The sequence below is a fragment of the Pempheris klunzingeri genome, chromosome 1, assembly GCF_042242105.1.
Source record: "Pempheris klunzingeri isolate RE-2024b chromosome 1, fPemKlu1.hap1, whole genome shotgun sequence".
NCBI lineage: Eukaryota > Metazoa > Chordata > Actinopteri > Acropomatiformes > Pempheridae > Pempheris > Pempheris klunzingeri.
The window spans coordinates 9,511,409-9,528,882 of NC_092012.1; the positions used below are offsets into that span (position 1 = coordinate 9,511,409).

Genomic DNA, 17,474 nt, shown 5'->3' on the forward strand with positions numbered 1-17,474 from the left:
GGGCCAAGTTTATTGGTTGCTGAGTCATAATTGCTGACTTGGTTATAACACTGAAATTAGATCAGATTCCCAGGGGTTCAGTTTGAAACCTTTTCATTTTGTTACTCCAAACAGGAAGAAATCATTTCTAAAGCTTTTTGATAAATCACCCAGACAAACAATGGATAGATGGACAAATGAGAGGAAGACTACAGATCAATTGAACCATTGGATATTCGAAGCAAAGCTGTTTAAAAATACAATACAAATAGATGTAAAATACACAGCCGCAATTTGTGAAATATGATTTATTTATATCTAAATCTTCTATGAAATCTCACGTGTCATCAAGGGCACTTTACAGCATATTTGATGTCATGGGATTATCAATTAACAACTTCCAAACAGATCAGCAACAAGGACAGGAAATCATCAATACAGCTGATTATTCAGATAGGAATGATTAGACATTTAAAGGAACATCAGAAGTAGCTTGTAACACGACACCGGCATGAAACCTTAATCCCACCAGCAGAGGAAATAAGGGAAAGAAATTTGATGCTTTAAGAGCTTCCCTGCACCCTGATGGGATTTGGATTTAGCTTCGCTTTATAAAGCTCCAGTAGGACCTGCAGCAGGACTGCTGCTAGTGGCAAGCACTGCTTTGTGCCCTTAAGTGTTTGTGTGCGAATATAAAATCAGTGTAATTAGACAAATGTGTACCTAGACATTTAAGCCCAACGCCTCCAGGACCACATACAGTATGTGTCTGTGTATCAAGATTCAAGTTTCCCTGCTGCACCCCTACGAGTAAGTCCTCTTTAGCTGTCTGGATGAACATAAACATAGTTTATAGTGGTTAAGAGGCATACCATATGTTGTGATGGAAAGTCCATGGCTGGATACCTTTGATGCACATTATTCCCCCCTCTCCTCTGATTTGATCACCTCAGGACTATCCACTTTTAAATAAAATGCCCCAAGAACTGTCTATTTTCCTTTTCAGAAATGAAATGTCTGTTTCTAAGTGGCTTTTGGATAAAGACTTATGAGGTTTGCAAAATGACGCAGGTCAAGTACTTCAGATAAAAAAGGCATAAAGGACACTTGTAATAATATGAACACCTTGTTCCACACAGTCTGACAGTATCACATCCTTTTTCTGTATCAGCTTGTTCCAGCTCCACATTTAAGCTTTAAATTGTTGACATCAAGACAAATATTCGTTTTACCATCAAATAGAGATGTTCTATATCACCTGTGCACCATTTTATACACATTTGCCACAAAATTCAAGCAGCATATTCCGTATATTTGGAAATTTTGCAATCTCCACTGGTATTTGAAATAAATATCTATGTGTCTGAACAAAGTTTGGCTGCACAGACTGCTTGTAGGCCGGCTCAGTGAGGTTTTAAGCGTCAATGCGTTGTATGATAATGCATTGTTAATGTAATGTGAGATTTTGTGTTGCTATAGTAACTGCTAAATAATTATAAAGAAGACATACAGTATATTTGCAGAAAAAATGCATTAATAGCCAGGGTGAGATCATGGGTCCATCCCTCCAACGCACATTTTTAAAATGTTTTTGCATATCTCATGATGATGTGTTTATTTAGCTGTTTAACAGTTCGATTATATTTTCTGTACATTTTTCTTGTGTTCAAATGCAAGTAAGTCTAAACATACTGGAATCAGTCTGTAAAATAGTCACCATTCGTGAGTTTTTAGTTGTTAAATTTAGTTGTCCCTCCAGCTCACTAAAGCCCCCCCAAGTCCCAGAAATAATGCAGAAGATATGACCTCAGTGTCCTCAGTTGTTGCTACGGCTCAGCATATGATAAGAATTACAGAGCGAAAGACCAGAAAACACAAAAATACAAACTTGCACTCAGGCGGCGGATAAAAAATAGAGCTGTTTTGAAATGACTTTGGATTGATTGTACTGAAGGGGGTGAATGTGGTGTAATGAGGGAGGCTGGAATCAACAGCTCAAAGCTTTATTTAAGCCCGTGTCTGATGAACCTAAAGGGCCTCAGGGGTCAAACACAGATCAGAAATGTAGAAATAGGCTAGCCTCTTTCAAAGCATCAACACCAAACATCTTAAAATCAGCTCTAAAAAGTGCTGGGAGCTTTGAGCAGAAGCTTGAAAGCCATAGTTCCTCTTTTTTCATCATTCAGCGGTGTGAGTTATTTGAGCGCCTTATATGAAAACGCTTAGTTTACATTTTTACAAGCTGCATATAAGCAAATCGATCTTGTGAAAGCAGTCAGAAGTGAAAATATTAATGGTCCTCTTGATTTATAAGTTCATGAGGGAGTCAATACGCTCATCTACTTCCTCATTAAACCTTTATGTCACATGATCTACATACAAATTTAGCCCTCGGGACACAGGCTGCATTTGATATAACAGCATACTAAAGATGAGAGTAAAGGTTTTTCCTTTCAATGCAGGTTATTTCCAAATATTTGTTCTCTGCTTGTTAATCCACCCTCTCTCTCTCTCTCTCTCTCTCTCTCTCATAGCTGGGTTTACATAGGGAGCCTGTGACCTCCAGCCCAGGCCAGCCTCTGCTTATATTTCATTGCATCCTGATTCTCTGACATGTAGTGTGTTGGATGGGGGGAAGGGTAGGAAGAGGAAGAGGGTGTGTGTGGTGTGTGTGTGTGTGTGTGTGTGTGTGTGGTTGGTGGAGGTGGGGGTGAAGAATGCTTGGTATGTGCGGACGACAACAACATGAAAGGCGACGAGTGTTCAGCCCAACTGATTGTGCGCGTCCAAATCAAACCCAAAAGCGCTTCGTGTCCGATTATAAATTGAGCCGCAGACACCAGACGTCTCGACGTGCCTTTGTCACAAAAAACAAACCGCTGGTGCGAGTTTTTATGAGGCGGCCACGCAGTTTATTTGATGTCAAACACCCTGCAGAGGCGGAGATGGTTTGGTCTGTAGTAGGTGGGACTGCCGAGCGGTCTGCAGCAGGACGTCGTAGATCAATGAACCGGACCGGAGGGTTGGTCCAGATCTGACTGTATAGATGTGTCAGTGTACCTATGCAGGACCGAGGCTTTATCACTGTTAACCAGCCCGTTCAGCATGCGGATGTTTTAAACCGACTGGCTCTTTTATAGGCTCTCTACACCGCTTGGATTCCGTCTCTTGTGGCTCGTCGTTGCGATTTTTTTTTTGGGGGGGGAAATTAAATAAATCTGTAACCTCCAGGATGATCTTTGCAAACACAGGCAACCCACTGAAGACAGCCAATCGTAAACAGGTAGGCCAAAACACACACACACACACACACATTGTTTTTATCTCTTATTATTTCCTACTTTTTTTTTTTTTTTGCGCTCACTTGAGGCAGCATTTGAATAAACATGCTGAATAATTGCAGCCACAAATGACATTGGAAAGCCCTCTCTGGCTTTCATGTGGAATATATGCACCTATGTCTGATCCTTTTAACATTACATTAAATTCTATTGAAAAAAAAAATAGATCCACTGCTCTCAGCAGACTTGTCAAAAGGGAAGCTGATCCTCTGATTGGCTACATGGAAGGATAAAACCGGCTGTTGACCGGATCTACAGCTCTTTAATTATGTCCATATAACCTTGTTTGCTCAGTCACTCACCCGCTCTGGTCAATATGCATGGCGGTTATTGTAGTCAATTTTATAGATTAACGCATTCTGGGTGAATCCAGAGAGGGAGAGATGGAGCTCAGTGTAATGTAATGTAATATATGTCAGTGTGCTGGAGTGCCTGCATCCTTCATTTTGACCTCTCAGGTGAACAAAAAGGTAATTGAAGGCCTTGCCCCTTTGCTTTCCCATCACACCTTTTGATTTAGTGGGAAGATGGGAACGGAGAGCGGGCACACGGGCGAGAGGCAGCTGTTATTATAACCCCTGGTGATGGAAATGTGAGCCCAGATATCCACCTTTCAGATTAAACTGTGATATTCATTCATCAGAAGATACTGCGCATTGTTGCCTTTGAGGGCAGGAATCCGAAACCGACCGCATATGAATCTCTGCAGGGAGGCAGTGAATGAGTTTTGAGTGTAGGTGTGAGGCAGGTTTAGTCTGCTATAAGGTGTGATGATGCCTCTGTGATATGTACCACCGTAGCTGCCCTCTAATGGAGTAGGCGTAACGTCTCTGAGGCCTGATGTGAAGCCTTGATGGTCTCAAACAAAGTTAGTGCGGTAATTGCACACCAACAAAAATGTAAGGCCTCTACTTGAGGACATTACAGGCCTAACAGATGTTCCTGCCACAGCGATCAATTCCTCATCTGTAAAAGAAAAATAGCTGCTATGAACGTTTACCCATCACATTACAGTGAAAGAATATCTCAGTGATTCTTGTTGGCATGGCTATAGCTTTGGCTCTTGGAGCGGATTGTCCTTTGGTTATGGACAGATGGTGTGATTCTGCCATGCTTTGTCTTTGATGGGATCTGGAGAGGGTTTGGGGTGGCTGGGAGCTATTTTAATGAATGAGTAAGGGGAAGGAAATGCTTTGCAGGGCAGCTCTGCGTGGTTTGGCTCACAAGTATGAAGAAAACTGCGTCCTGATAAACACCACAACAGGATGTAAGAGGTGAAGCTGGATTTAATTACATCATGATTCATAAAAGTTCACATGCGGAAATAGACAGATTTTAATGTATTCTGTGGACTAGTGGTTAGATTCACCCTTTCACAACAACCTGGAGCTTAAAGGTCAAACATACCTGCAACTGAGATCCCAACAGTCATTGAAGAAATATTTAAATCCTTTACTTGAGTAAAAGTAGAAATACTCTAGTCTCAAAATACGTACTGATTTTAAAATGTTACAAAATGGACTTAAAGCATCAAAAGTAAAGCTACTCATACTGCAGACGTCTAGTATTATGGATAATGTATTCTATTATTGGATACTATGAATATCAGTGTTGTAATTTGTCAATGTGTGTAGGTGCTTTCATGTAAAATCTTGTGTCATATCAATATAGCAGAGTGAAAAGTACAATATTTGAAATATCTGAAATGTAGGTGAGCAGAAGCGTGAAGTATATGTATCTCTAAATTTCGGCATGTAGGAGGTAGTCCGATTGTGCTGTCTGTGCATTTTCGCCCCACACAGATGAGACGTCCTTGTGATCACCGTTGACCTGGGTTTAAATTAGATTATCTAGCTCCCATACACTTCCTAACAGTGGTTTTCCTGTGTGCAGTCCTACCCCATGACTCCGTCCAGTCCCAGCAGCAGCAGCAACAGCAGCAGCACAGGCCTGGAGCAGCTCAGCAAAACCAACCTGTACATCCGCGGCCTGCCTCCTGCTACCACAGACCTGGACCTGGTCAAACTCTGTCACCAGTCAGTACACATTCATATACAGTATGAACATAACAAGCATGCCCATTTATGTGTGTGTGTGTGTGTGTGTGTGTGTGTGTGTGTGTGTACTAGTGTTTTGTCACCGATATGCTTGTTTGCTAAAAAAAGGGCCTTAAGATATCACATACCAATGTCGTTCCAGTCTGATTTGATGAAGGTCTCTCCCTGACCACAGGCAAATACTGTACAAAATTACAAAAATGCAGTCAGTAAAACTTCCTGTGAGGGTTTAGTCGCACATTTGATTAATGGATTATCAAATTTAGTAAAATTTTTTGTAAACTAATTGTTAATTTAAGGGAATGTTTTGACATTTTAAGAAATTAGCTCATATTAGATTGATGCCACTCACATGTCTGTTCGTTAAGTATAAAGCTAAAGCCAGGCAATGGTTAGCTCGGCTTAGTTAAGATTAGTGCATAGACTGGAAACAGGAAAACGGATAGCCCCTGTAAAATATGTCATTTCATATTTTGTTACTCTTGGGCAGAGCCATGCTAGCTGTTTCAACGCATTTTACAGTGTTTGTGCTAAGCTAAGCTAACCACCTGCAGGCAGTAGTTTACCATTCTATGTGAAAGTGGTATCAATCTTCTCATGTACGTGTTAGCGTGTCGAATTATGTGTTGAATTATTCGTTTACAAGCTTCTAAACCCCAAAAATGTCATTATTCTGGGCTTCTACATTGTTTAAGTATCTCCCAAAGGTTTTAAGGTGTTTCTGACAGGTTTCCTTTTTGATTTTTGTGAAAATTTACTAAATAAAGGAAATATTTAGCATATTTAGTAAATAACTAAAGATAAATTGAAATTTGACAAAAAAAATCAATGTTGGTATTCAAAAACATGCACTGACCTATAAAGTGCTGTAATCATCACATCTCCATAAACAGAAACACGCATAGAAAAGTCGTAGCTCAACTCTGGTGTGGGAAGAGAACCGTAAAATGGTTTGTTTTATACAAAGAAAGTCAGCCCAGCGAACATGTTTGATACTTGATACTATAGGCTTCGGTCCGACCTGTTAGTATGGTGGGTGCCATAATGGGTGGAGTTTTGTCTCCTCTCTTTCCCTGTGAATCACAAGCATATGGAGGGAGGCATTCACTCATGTAACCAGCAGCAGCAGCAGCTGTTTGTGTCCTGTTTGCTTGTGTTTTGTTCATGTTCCCAATGGTGTTTGCCAGCACAAAGCAGAAATGAAAGCGCTTTTCATAGCAACAAGGTCTGAATAGTGATGTAAGCTAGGCATTCACTCTGTATGGTGTGTGTGCTCAGATAGCAGCTCACAGCTTGTGCCACAGTTCAACTTGAGTATAAGGTCAGAGATAAAGCTTGAAACGCTGCAATTGAATTATTAGTGTTTGGAAACACGTCGGAGAGAGTAGTGATGCACAGCACGTGCCTCTGAAATCACCAGATATCCCCATGTATATGAACAGTCTTTGTTATTTTCTCAAATTCTTCTTTTCTGATCGTGTTGTCTTGTATTTTTGATCTCACTGGACTGTTATGATGAATGGAAGTGCTCCCTATACACAGAAATTTGACATTAACAATGCACGATGAGAAGTCCAAGGCAATAGAGAAACATTTTGATAGAATAGCATCAGCAGTCTCACTTTTATAATACATTTTTTCCTAAGAGAGTTTCCTAAGACAGTAATCTGCATCTCAATGTGTGCACAGGTATGGCAAGATTCAGTCAGCAAAGGCAATCCTGGACAAGACTACCAACAAATGTAAAGGTCAGTATGATTATTAACTTACCAGTCATCACTTATCAGGGCTGCACAATTAGTGAAAAAAAGGATATTTTAGTATGGAGACTCATTTGATAAATTGTTTAATTGTGGTATTAAAGTAACTGTTGTAAAATATATCACACCAGTGTTTTTGCATGTTGCGTTTCATGTTATGCATGATTAAATGACTGTATACTTACTGGATTTTTGGATGAATCTCCATACCTTCTAAGCAGTTTCTGGTTTCCATTCATTTTCAATGTGTTTGAAAATCAATTTGGGGCAAAAAACAAAGAAAGCAATTCATTGAGTGACTGGGTGATGAGAGAATACATTCAATGTGTGTTTTGTCAGTTAGACATGGATGCTGATTTGGTCCTTAAAGGGATAGTTCAACATTTTGAGGCCAGGCTACAGGACGTCACTGCGCCCAGCTAAGAAATAGTTGTGTGGCGTCAAATTATGTTAGTGGTTCAAGGCCATGTCAAAAAAGCGGATATTCGTTTTCTTTTCAAAATTTCCCTCAGAGCCAGCAAAGCACCTGAGAGGAGGGAGAAAGACAGAGAAAGACAGAGAAAGACAGAGAGAGAGAGAGAGAGAGACCTCCCAGATCTGTGCCAGTAGGCCAACAGCAACTAGTAGACTAGTTATAACGACAGTATAGATGGCTAATGAAGCGAAGTAAAAGCTTAAAAAACACACACACAAAATAAAAGTGTAGCTCTAAAAAATATTTCCAAATGTGTGAGGCTTCATGCCACCAGCTAAGCTAACAACTGGGACCTATTTTTCTATTTTCATCTACTTTTGTTTTGCCTCATGTTCTGTTTCATGCAATTTATTTTGAGACTATATGGAATCGCCAGCCTTCAGAGGGCTACAAATATTAATACTTTTTTAAGGTCTATAATTTACCTTATTGGGCAGCATGGTGGTGCTGTGGTTATCACTGTTGCCTCACAGCATGAAGGTCCCGGGTTCGAATCCCGGTTTGAACCCGGGGTTTTTCTGTGTGGAGTTTGCATGTTCTCCCCATGCTAGCGTGGGTTCTCTCCGGGTTCGCCAGCTTCCTCCCACAATCCAAAAGACATGCACATTAGGTTAATTGTTGACTCTAAATTGCCCGTAGGTGCGAGTGTGAGAGTGAGTGTTTGTCTGTCTCTGTATGTGGCCCTGTGATTGGCTGGCGACCAGTTCAGGGTGTACCCCGCCTCTCGCCCAAAGTCAGCTGGGATAGGCTCCAGCTCCCCGGCGACCCTGACGGATAAGCGGTATAGAAAATGAGATGAGATGAGAATTTACCTTATTCCCCCCCCCCCAAATTAATTAGAGAGCTTTAAAGGTGCTGGTAGAGTGATGTTTTTACCTTTGGACAGAGCCAGACTCCTTGTTTCCAGTGTTTATGCTAAGCCAACCTACCCAAGCACCAGCTATATACAGCATTAACCACACAGATAAAGCAGTGTTATCAAGCTTCTCATCTAACTCCTCTGAAGAAGGCGAATAAGCAGATTTCCCACAATGTTGAACTATTCTTTTGAAATGTGAATTTATAATTCTTTTTTAGTGTTCAAATAGACGTCAAAATTGTGTGTCATGACTGATAATATAAGAGATGTCTAGATATGCTTACAGTAATAAACATTAAATATCAATATACAGCACCTATGTGGATCATCGCTCAGGAATAGAGGTAGTACAGAATGTACAATAGGTGATAGGTTCTTATTATTAATGACTGTTCATGTAACTATTGTTCTACCAACTGCAGGTTACGGCTTTGTGGACTTTGACAGCCCAGCGGCTGCTTTAAAGGCAGTACATGCTCTGAAAACCAGTGGCATACAGGCCCAGATGGCCAAGGTGAGTGAGTGTGTGTGTGTGTGTGTGTGTGTGTGTGTGTGTGTGTGTGTGCATATTTGCCTTGCTTGTGAACACCTCTGTGGGCTTGTGCTTCTTTTATGTGTGCATGTGTCGGTGTGTGCTGGAGAATGACATTAGACTGGTCACATGACCTCAGCTGACAAGCTGTTCTTCCCGTGACCCCATTTACTTTCACTGTAGAAACCAGATGTCCCGTCCCTCTCTGCCAAATAACCTGTCAGTCATTGTGACACGTTACACACTGGCCCACCAGCCCACACACTAACACACCCTCCTGGTTAAGTTGGACTGTGTAGATTGTACAGATTTCTACCAGTATTATTACTATGTCACTGAGTGTTAACAATTATCATTCATGCATACTGATGTAGGCATATCTGCACTGAAGCACTATAGCAACAGTGCTACTGCTGTGAGCCATTCTTGATCCTCTGTGACTAATTTAAAGTAAAGCACACCAGTTTTTCGTTTTTCAAAAATATTTTTAGATGACAAACAGGCTTTTTCTGCATCACATCTGCGGTTTGTCTCGTTGTGGGGAGCAGAAATTGTCCACACTATTAAATGTGTTTCCGTCCCTTCCCTGTTCCTGCCCGGCCTGTGATGCTGTGCTTAAATTCATGGGTGAGAGTTCATCGATGAAGGGCTGCTCTCTGGAGACCTGCATGTAGCTGCTCTGTTTAGAACAAACACGGCAGAGCACAGTTTATGTGCTGCGGTAGCTAGGCTACGCTGCTCTCCTGCTGTTTCTAGGCAGGACCGTAGAGGCACTGAGCTGCTGCACAGTACAGATGAAATGTGTTTCAGTGTGTGTGTGTGTGTGTGTGTGTGCGTGTGTGCAGGAGAGCTTCTTAAGGTTTGTTAAACCAAATGTCTTCCTCTGACCCCTAACCATACTTAAGCTGAGTTTGAAATCCTGAATCACACACTCAATACAAATTTGAAAATTAGTCTTGCATTTTGGTATGTGGCTCTGTCTGAAAATATACAGAAAAAGACATGGAATTCAACATTTTTCTTATTTTCCATTTCTTTTACATAAGCAGCAACAGGAGCAGGACCCCACAAATCTGTACATTTCCAACTTGCCTCTCTCTGTGGATGAGAAAGAGCTGGAGAACATGCTGCAGCCCTTCGGCCAGGTCGTCTCCACACGAATCCTCCGAGACTACAGCGGCAACAGCCGAGGCGTGGGCTTCGCCAGGTGGGTCACAGGGGACTGACACAAGACACCAGTCATTTGTCCTCTGCTCAGTTGTCTTTAAAGTAGTTGTAGAATAAATCTACAGCATTGATCACAAAAAATGATGATAAATAATTATTAATAAATAATAATAATTGCATGTGGTGTGTAGCAATGACACTGTGTAGCTACCATTCATAATAACTGGTAAACTGAAAGTTTTATTAAGAATAAGATGTTGGGAACATTTCCAAAAAGTACTTTACTATTATGGTATGTTTTTGACATTATATAGCACAATAAACCCCCGGAGGTTGACTGTCATTGCCTTTTCGAGCAACCAAGACTATATTCATATTTATAAATCCACGTCCTGTTGTCTGCACAGCATGTGTGTTTGTGTTTACTTTTTCCTTTGACTTTTGCAATCCATCCATGATCTTCAAAATCATTTTCTCATCAACTCTCAAACTGTAATGCAATTGCCAAACCTGCTATTGTTTTGAAGGGCAGGCGAATGAAGGCAGGCTGAGATTATTAGCTCCTGTTCAAGGTTATTTACACACAGCCAAGTGCATTTGTCTGAGAATCCGATTCTCCTTTGGTTGTCGTTTCCAACGGAGTCGTACCACTTTGTGTTAAAGAGCATTTTCGTCTCCCCGTCAGGATGGACACAACAGAGCAGTGTAATGCCGTCATCACCCACTTCAATGGGAAGTTTATCAAGATAGCTTCTGGAGCTCTGGGTAGGAAAGACCTTTCTATATATTTTTCTTCCAATGAAGACTGTGGAGGTGGTGGAGATTGATTGTTATTTTGCATACATTTTTTAAATGTCTTCATTTCTTTTTTGCTTTTTTTACCCCCAGCTCCCTCTCAGCCCTTGCTGTGTAAGTTTGCAGACAGTCAAAGGAAGAAACACGCACACAGCGGATTTGTTCCCAATGGACAGACTGGGGATCTCAGACTAGTATGTACCTGCCTATGATTTCACCCCGTATGTGCTATGTGATGAGAATGAATGAATGGATTTACAAGACACTACAAATTCATATAAGCCAAAATCAAAAGTGATGCATATAAATACAAAGCTATAATTCTTCTTTTTTCTATAGTACAAAAGAAGATGGACGATGAAAAAGCAATATTTCAGACGTTACAATTATTCTCATATTAGCCCATTATAACTGATTAAGTGATCATTGTCATAAGTTCATTTTATTATTTCATACTGTATTCAGTTGTCATCCTACACTAGTAAGATGCTAATATGTAATTCCACATTAATGCCTATTTCCTCACATTAGGGTGCAATGACTCTTACCTATGACCCCTCCTCAGCAGCTATACAGAATGGGTAAGTTACACTCAGGCTATAGCAAGGTCATGACGTGGTTTAACTGTTAGCTAGAGTGCTTATTCATGAGCTTTATTTTGAAACACTTTCCCAGGTACTATCCTTCTCCGTATCCAGTGAGCAACAGGATAATGACTGTGCAGCCTGCGATGTCTCCCTACATGTCTCCAGTCTCTGCTTACCAGGTACTGCAAAAGATCTTGAATATAAACATGTCCAACAGCCAGAGCTGGATTTAAATCACCTCTCTTTCACTGTCTCTCTCTTCCCCCCTATGTTGCATTTGAGGTTATGGCGTGTATATGTGGGTTAGGGTGTATTTTTGCTTGTGAGTGGGTTGTACAGGTGCTATAGATGTAAGAACAGGTGTTAAAGCTGCCCTTGGCCACCTCATACTTTAGCAGCTCCATGTAGCAGTTGATGATCATCAGAATATTTTAGCGTTTTAAGAGGTTGTCAGACAAAAATGTCGTAATGCAACTGTAAGCATGGTGGCTCATAAGAGTGAATGAGTCTTCTTATTTCCTTCTTAGTCACTCTTCCTCAGAATTGGGTTCTTGCGCACTGTTTCATAATACTACATTCAAGTTTTGATTCATAATTTTATGTGTACCAGAAACACTTCCTACCACAGACAAGAGCTTGGCATTAATTTGCACATTAGCGATGAATCTGAGGGGTCTGGTGTTCCAAGGTTGCAACACCTGGAATGTATCCCTCTGCCAGATGTTCTTCAGATGAACCCACGGCATGTTTGGGTCGTCCAGGAATGTCTGGAAGACATCCCTGTGATATGGAGAGTCATTTATGAGTTCAAAGTGCTAAACTCAGATGTTCTCTTTGGGCAGTTTGTCCAAGAGAAACCTTACTTTTGATGAAACAACTTGCAAGGTCGGCCTGACACCACAAGGGCTCTGGTACTATGAACATACGTCTTACAAAGGCTCACTTCTTCAGTCGGATGGGGCAGCAGTTCCTCTCCTGAATACTGAAGTCTCTGAATAAGATTATGGTGTGGGTGACGCATTTTTTTCAGTGCCTTTAGGGAGAACTAGATTGGTCCTAAAATTTGGTGACTTGGGATATTTTTGGCCCTGTCATGGTTGACCAAGGTCCCTACACAGGAATTGTGGCTTCAAAAATGCATACATGCATGGATGGATGGATGAATGTGTTATATACAGTTGCAGTCGAAATGCATTATTTAGACTGATAACATCCTTGTATTGCTATTTAAAAACAATGCTTATTGCTAATATATATAGTTTCTGACATAAACGTTTAATTCAAGACACGCCAATAACTCTCTTTCCATCTGCCTCTCATTCTGCCTTTCCTTTCGTGTCTGACCATCCAGACCCTCCAGAGTCATTCTTGGGTGGCACATCAACCATATATCATGCAACACCCGGTAAGGGAACAACAGCATTTGCCTTTTTCTTTTCTTTTTTTTAATACACTCACACACCACCTCCTATTCTGTGTACAGGAAATGGGTGTGTGGCGCTGCTACAGCTATAGCTCTGAGCTCACAGTAACTATTGAGTGTCGCTTTAATCAGCCTGTTCTGCTGACACAAGCCAAAAAACGTCTAAAACTTCCCCAAATGTAGAAGGACAGTCCTGAGACTAGTTCTGGGAAATAGTCGTTGTGTATTTACATATTTCAAGTGTGCATAAGTGAGTTGGAGTGCATATGGAACAACTAAAAAGACATTCAGCCACTGCCCCCCCTCCTTCACTCCCTCTCTCTGGATCCAGCAGGAAATGCCTGAAGCAGAGACAGTCTTGTGACTCTTTGACTCTTCCAACAGATGGTTTCCAGTGGAACAAGTGTCTCTGCTGATCTGCTCCCTCCCCCACTTTTTACTAGGAAATGGTCTATTCCCTGAAGGCGTCATGTTTAAAGGAATATACCCCGTGTGAGAGCAGACTAGAGCGGGCAGCGTCATACCTTTCATATATTTTCATCCCTTAATGTAACCCACACGTACATAATACTCAGAATTAATGCTGCAAGTGTATTATTTTACATTTTGTCAAAACTCAAAGCCACAAAATATCTTTTTTACCCAGTTAATCTTTACAGTCTGCCCTACTTGTATTGGTTTTAAACAGTAAATTGTGCTATGTTTTTATTCAACACAGCCTGCCACTGTTCTTGTAGCCTACATGTGGTGTTTTATCTGGTGTTTTATCAAAATTAATCGATTTAGTCAGTAGAATCTTGTGATATGTGTTAAAATATTCAATTGCCTTGTGTTACAGGCTGCTGTGATGTCTCCCTCTGTGGATCCCACCATGTCACTGCACCCCTCAGCCATGATTACTCAGCAGATGGGTCAGCTGTCACTGGGAAACACAGGAGCGGTGAGTGGAATTCTGGGATATCCTGCTGCACGCACAGCTCTGATCAAATTAAATCTGTATAATTATTATAATTCAGTAGGAAATGACATTATGACAAGATGCTTCAGTTTATTTTATCTGCTGTATGACACGGAATATATAATAATAATAATAGGATTATGTAGGATTGTTTCATTTTTTTAAATTTTGCAAACAATTTAATAGTCGTTTAATAGTTCGGCGCAAATTGTTTCTGACAAAAAAAGGAAAATGGTCTGTTGGACAAACATTGTGTGACGTAAAACAACAACATTGTGGAGCCTTATGTGCAGCACAGTTAAGCTAAAAGTCAAAGACTTCTGTGTGCACAGTTAAATTCAGGTACATTGCCTTTAGCTACAGACACAGGAGGGTTCAGTAGTCTGAAGAGAAAATACTTCCATTTCATGTTTTTTTGCTCATTATATGAAGATTCAAGGGATACACTAATTGGTAAAATGTCCCTGTTTTATGATGAGCTTTTCTTGAATGGATGATTATAAAACTCCTTTATTTGTAGACCGCGTGACAATGTTATATCATGTGTAAGAAGTTATGTCCATGTTTGACAAATGTTTCACCACTGCGACAGTATGTTTTTTTTATAGGTGTCTTATAAGTCCAAGTGGGATGGGCACTAAATAATTTAAGCCCCCTCTTAATGTCTCCATCGCACGCTACCAGAGACCTGAGATCCTCTAGATACAGAACCAAATACAGTGTTTTCTCTATAGCTGCACAGAACTGTGAATTTCCCTCCCTCATACCTTGTGTTTCCATTTGTTTAAGTCAACGTAAAACACACTTTCACTCATTTGCACCTAGTTGTGGTCTAACCTAATCTGCTGTTTTATCTTCCCTGAAGCCTCTCAACAAATTTGTTATCTCTATGTGCATATTGTAGACGTGATTCTTTGTGTTTTTTTTTTAAATTTCCCCTTTCTTTCTGGTGTGTTTCAAGTGCCCTATCAATAAAGTTAAGTAGCACAAAATGTATATGTAGCAAAAGAGTCTTTCAAGTAGGACAAAATGTAAAATACCACTCAATAATTTGGATTTAATTAAATCTTTTTCTTATCTTGCAGTACATTTCAGCCAACCCTGGTGTCCAGGGAGCTTACATGCCTCAGTATCCTCCCTTGCAGGCAGCACCTGTAAGTTAATTTATTATATCTTTGTCTCATTCAACTCTCCATTCAACTGCGATTTATTTTTAACAATAATAGTTTTAGATTATTACAACAGCTCACGTCTGTCCAATCATCTCCCGTTCAAACGGTCTAGAGTTGTTTTTGAATTGTTCGCCCTCTGAAACTATCAATTATCTCAGTACAAACACAGTGAGGATAGTTATTATCTTGTTTCTAAATGAGAGATGCTGTTTTGCTCTTCAGGAAAATGGCACGCCGCAGCAAGTGGATTCTTCCAACAACTCGTCTCCTTACAGTCAACTCAGCAAGTAATCACAGGTACGCTTTAGTTTCTGAATGTTAACTGTTTGACATGAATGCCAGCAAGATGTTTATTTCAGGATATATATATATATATATATATATATATATATAATATATAATATATATAATTGCTTTTTTAATGGTTAATTGAATAAAAAATGAATTACTAATGCTTTATAGGTCATTTATAAGCCATTAATAAGGGTTACTATGTTGTAATTTTTTAATGTAAGATATAAAAATATAAAATTAAATAACAATAATGCTAACATTTGTCAACAAAAAAAGTGGAGCTCAAACATCCAAGCAAAGTAACAATAAGCAAAACATTTTTGAGTGCAAGGAGACTTTAAATGAGCACATTAAATGTTTAATATCAATAATCAAATAGTTATTAATATGCTCATTTATTCATAACAGCATATGTAGGTCAAACATAATACAATCTTAATGTTGCTGTTCATGTTACAGTCTTTATATCAATGCTTCTGCTTTCTGTCTTTACTTTTTAGGCTAGATTACCGCTGTGTGAGCCAGAGGGCAGGTGGGAGGTTGCTGGTGACATCGCAGCGACAACGGTCACCGCCTTCTCTGATTGGACCAGATACATGAACTTTTTTGCACAGCCCGAACGTTTGTGGTGGAAAATGAGGACAGTGTAAATGGACTCAAGCAGTTGGCTAAATCACAGGAAAAAAAAAAACAAGATTTATTTTGATAAGAAACCACATGCTCTTCTTTTTCTCTTTTTTCAAGGATTCTCAAACAAATGCCAGAGGGACCCCCATCCCCCTCCCCTCTCCATCCTCCCCCCAGTATGACGTGATATTAAAATGCATGAGATTGAGATATTTCCCCCCCTTCAAAGTTTCTATGATTTTATAGTTCCTTTATTTGTGATGTATGAAAACCTTTGCAAAACCTTGTTTGCACTGAAGTTAAAGTTTCAGAATAGCTTTGTTTTGGTTTTCAAAGTTTCCACAGAATAGCTTACAAAATCAATTAACATTCAGCTGCACTTGATAGCTGATACAGGTGACCATTTCATTAGGAAATTAATGAATTTATTATTGGAAAAGGTGCCTTCCTTATGTCACATCAAGCATTCTCCAACATTCTTTTCATCGAACTTGATCAGGTGTCATATTTCTATCTGATTGATCAAATGAGTGTGTGAAATCATGAGATTTCCATTGAGTGTTTCGCTATCGAGTCTTCTGGTAGCAATAAAGACAATGAGAGTCCCACGGCAATACTGAGAAAAAAAGAACGGTGACAAACTCAGAGCAAGGTAATTTCCTTATTTTCTCCCTTTCCTTTTTTTAAAAAGTTAAAGACGTGACATAAAAAAAAAAGAGCCGTACTTTTATGAAATTACAAGTTTTACACCCAATGGACATCTTTTAGGAGGGTTTTTTTTTTCTCTTGTGGTCAGTTTGACCAGTGATCTACCTCATGGTTCTGCCGGAGTCTGCTGGTGCTGTGGGGTTTGCAGGTAAAGCCCCTTTTTCACCAGAGAGGACGAAGCAGAACAAAAAGCCACGCTCAGGAGCTGGCTAAATAGGACTTCTGCCGTTTGTCTCCCACATGCAGCGTTTCTCCTCCCGATGTGCAAGAAACGTGCTTTGCTTCATTTTTATTTGTCATTGCTTCCGTTCTGGTGTTACTTTTAACCAACTCGATGAGTGTTGTTCTGTTGTGAGGCTCCATGTCAGTGTCAGACAACAACTAGCTTCTCCTTAAAACGGTTGCTTTACAGTGTGCTCGAAACAAGTGAATGCAGGCTAAAGGCATTTGTTTGGTGCATTTTACTGCCTTTGCAATTCTAGTCTGATCTTAGATGACTCACCGCTTTCCCTTACCTTTTCTCTTTTTCCTAAAAGTCACTATCTTGGTTTATTGTAAAGCTGCTACTCCAAAGCTCTCTTGGATTTAGCCAAATTTTGGTCATTTGGCACAGCGGCTTAACACTGTACATGCCAAGCAATTCCATAGGTCTCAAATATTGCCTCATGCAAAAGAAATGCAACAATCATGTATGAAGTACTTCAAAAACAGCAGTATTTCATAAGAGTTGAATGAAAGTC

At 40.1% G+C, this 17,474-nt stretch overlaps 1 protein-coding gene across 2 annotated transcripts; it reads left to right on the forward strand.

The window, feature by feature from the left end:
• Window positions 1–3,186: 3,186 nt before the first annotated feature.
• Window positions 3,187–16,093, forward strand: rbms1a (RNA binding motif, single stranded interacting protein 1a). 2 transcript variants are annotated; one of them, XM_070834125.1, is made up of 14 exons: window positions 3,187–3,262; window positions 5,214–5,356; window positions 7,067–7,125; window positions 8,894–8,985; window positions 10,050–10,210; window positions 10,856–10,935; window positions 11,059–11,159; window positions 11,497–11,546; window positions 11,641–11,731; window positions 12,904–12,957; window positions 13,814–13,915; window positions 15,019–15,087; window positions 15,328–15,402; window positions 15,900–16,093. In XM_070834125.1, exons 1-13 carry the CDS (start codon window positions 3,212–3,214, stop codon window positions 15,394–15,396), a joined length of 1,122 nt encoding a protein of 373 aa, XP_070690226.1. In that variant the 5' UTR covers window positions 3,187–3,211; the 3' UTR covers window positions 15,397–15,402; window positions 15,900–16,093. The 2 variants fall into 2 exon arrangements, with proteins under 2 accessions (XP_070690226.1, XP_070690233.1); XM_070834132.1 differs by having other exon boundaries at window positions 10,053–10,210.
• The last annotated feature ends 1,381 nt before the right edge of the window (window positions 16,094–17,474 follow it).

Coding starts and splice junctions, on each gene's coding strand:
- rbms1a (XM_070834125.1), top strand. CDS start 3,212: ATGATCTTTGCAAACACAGGCAACCCACTGAAGACAGCCAATCGTAAA. Junction 7,126..8,893: donor GACTACCAACAAATGTAAAG/GTCAGTATGATT, acceptor TACCAACTGCAG/GTTACGGCTTTGTGGACTTT. Junction 10,211..10,855: donor CGAGGCGTGGGCTTCGCCAG/GTGGGTCACAGG, acceptor TCTCCCCGTCAG/GATGGACACAACAGAGCAGT.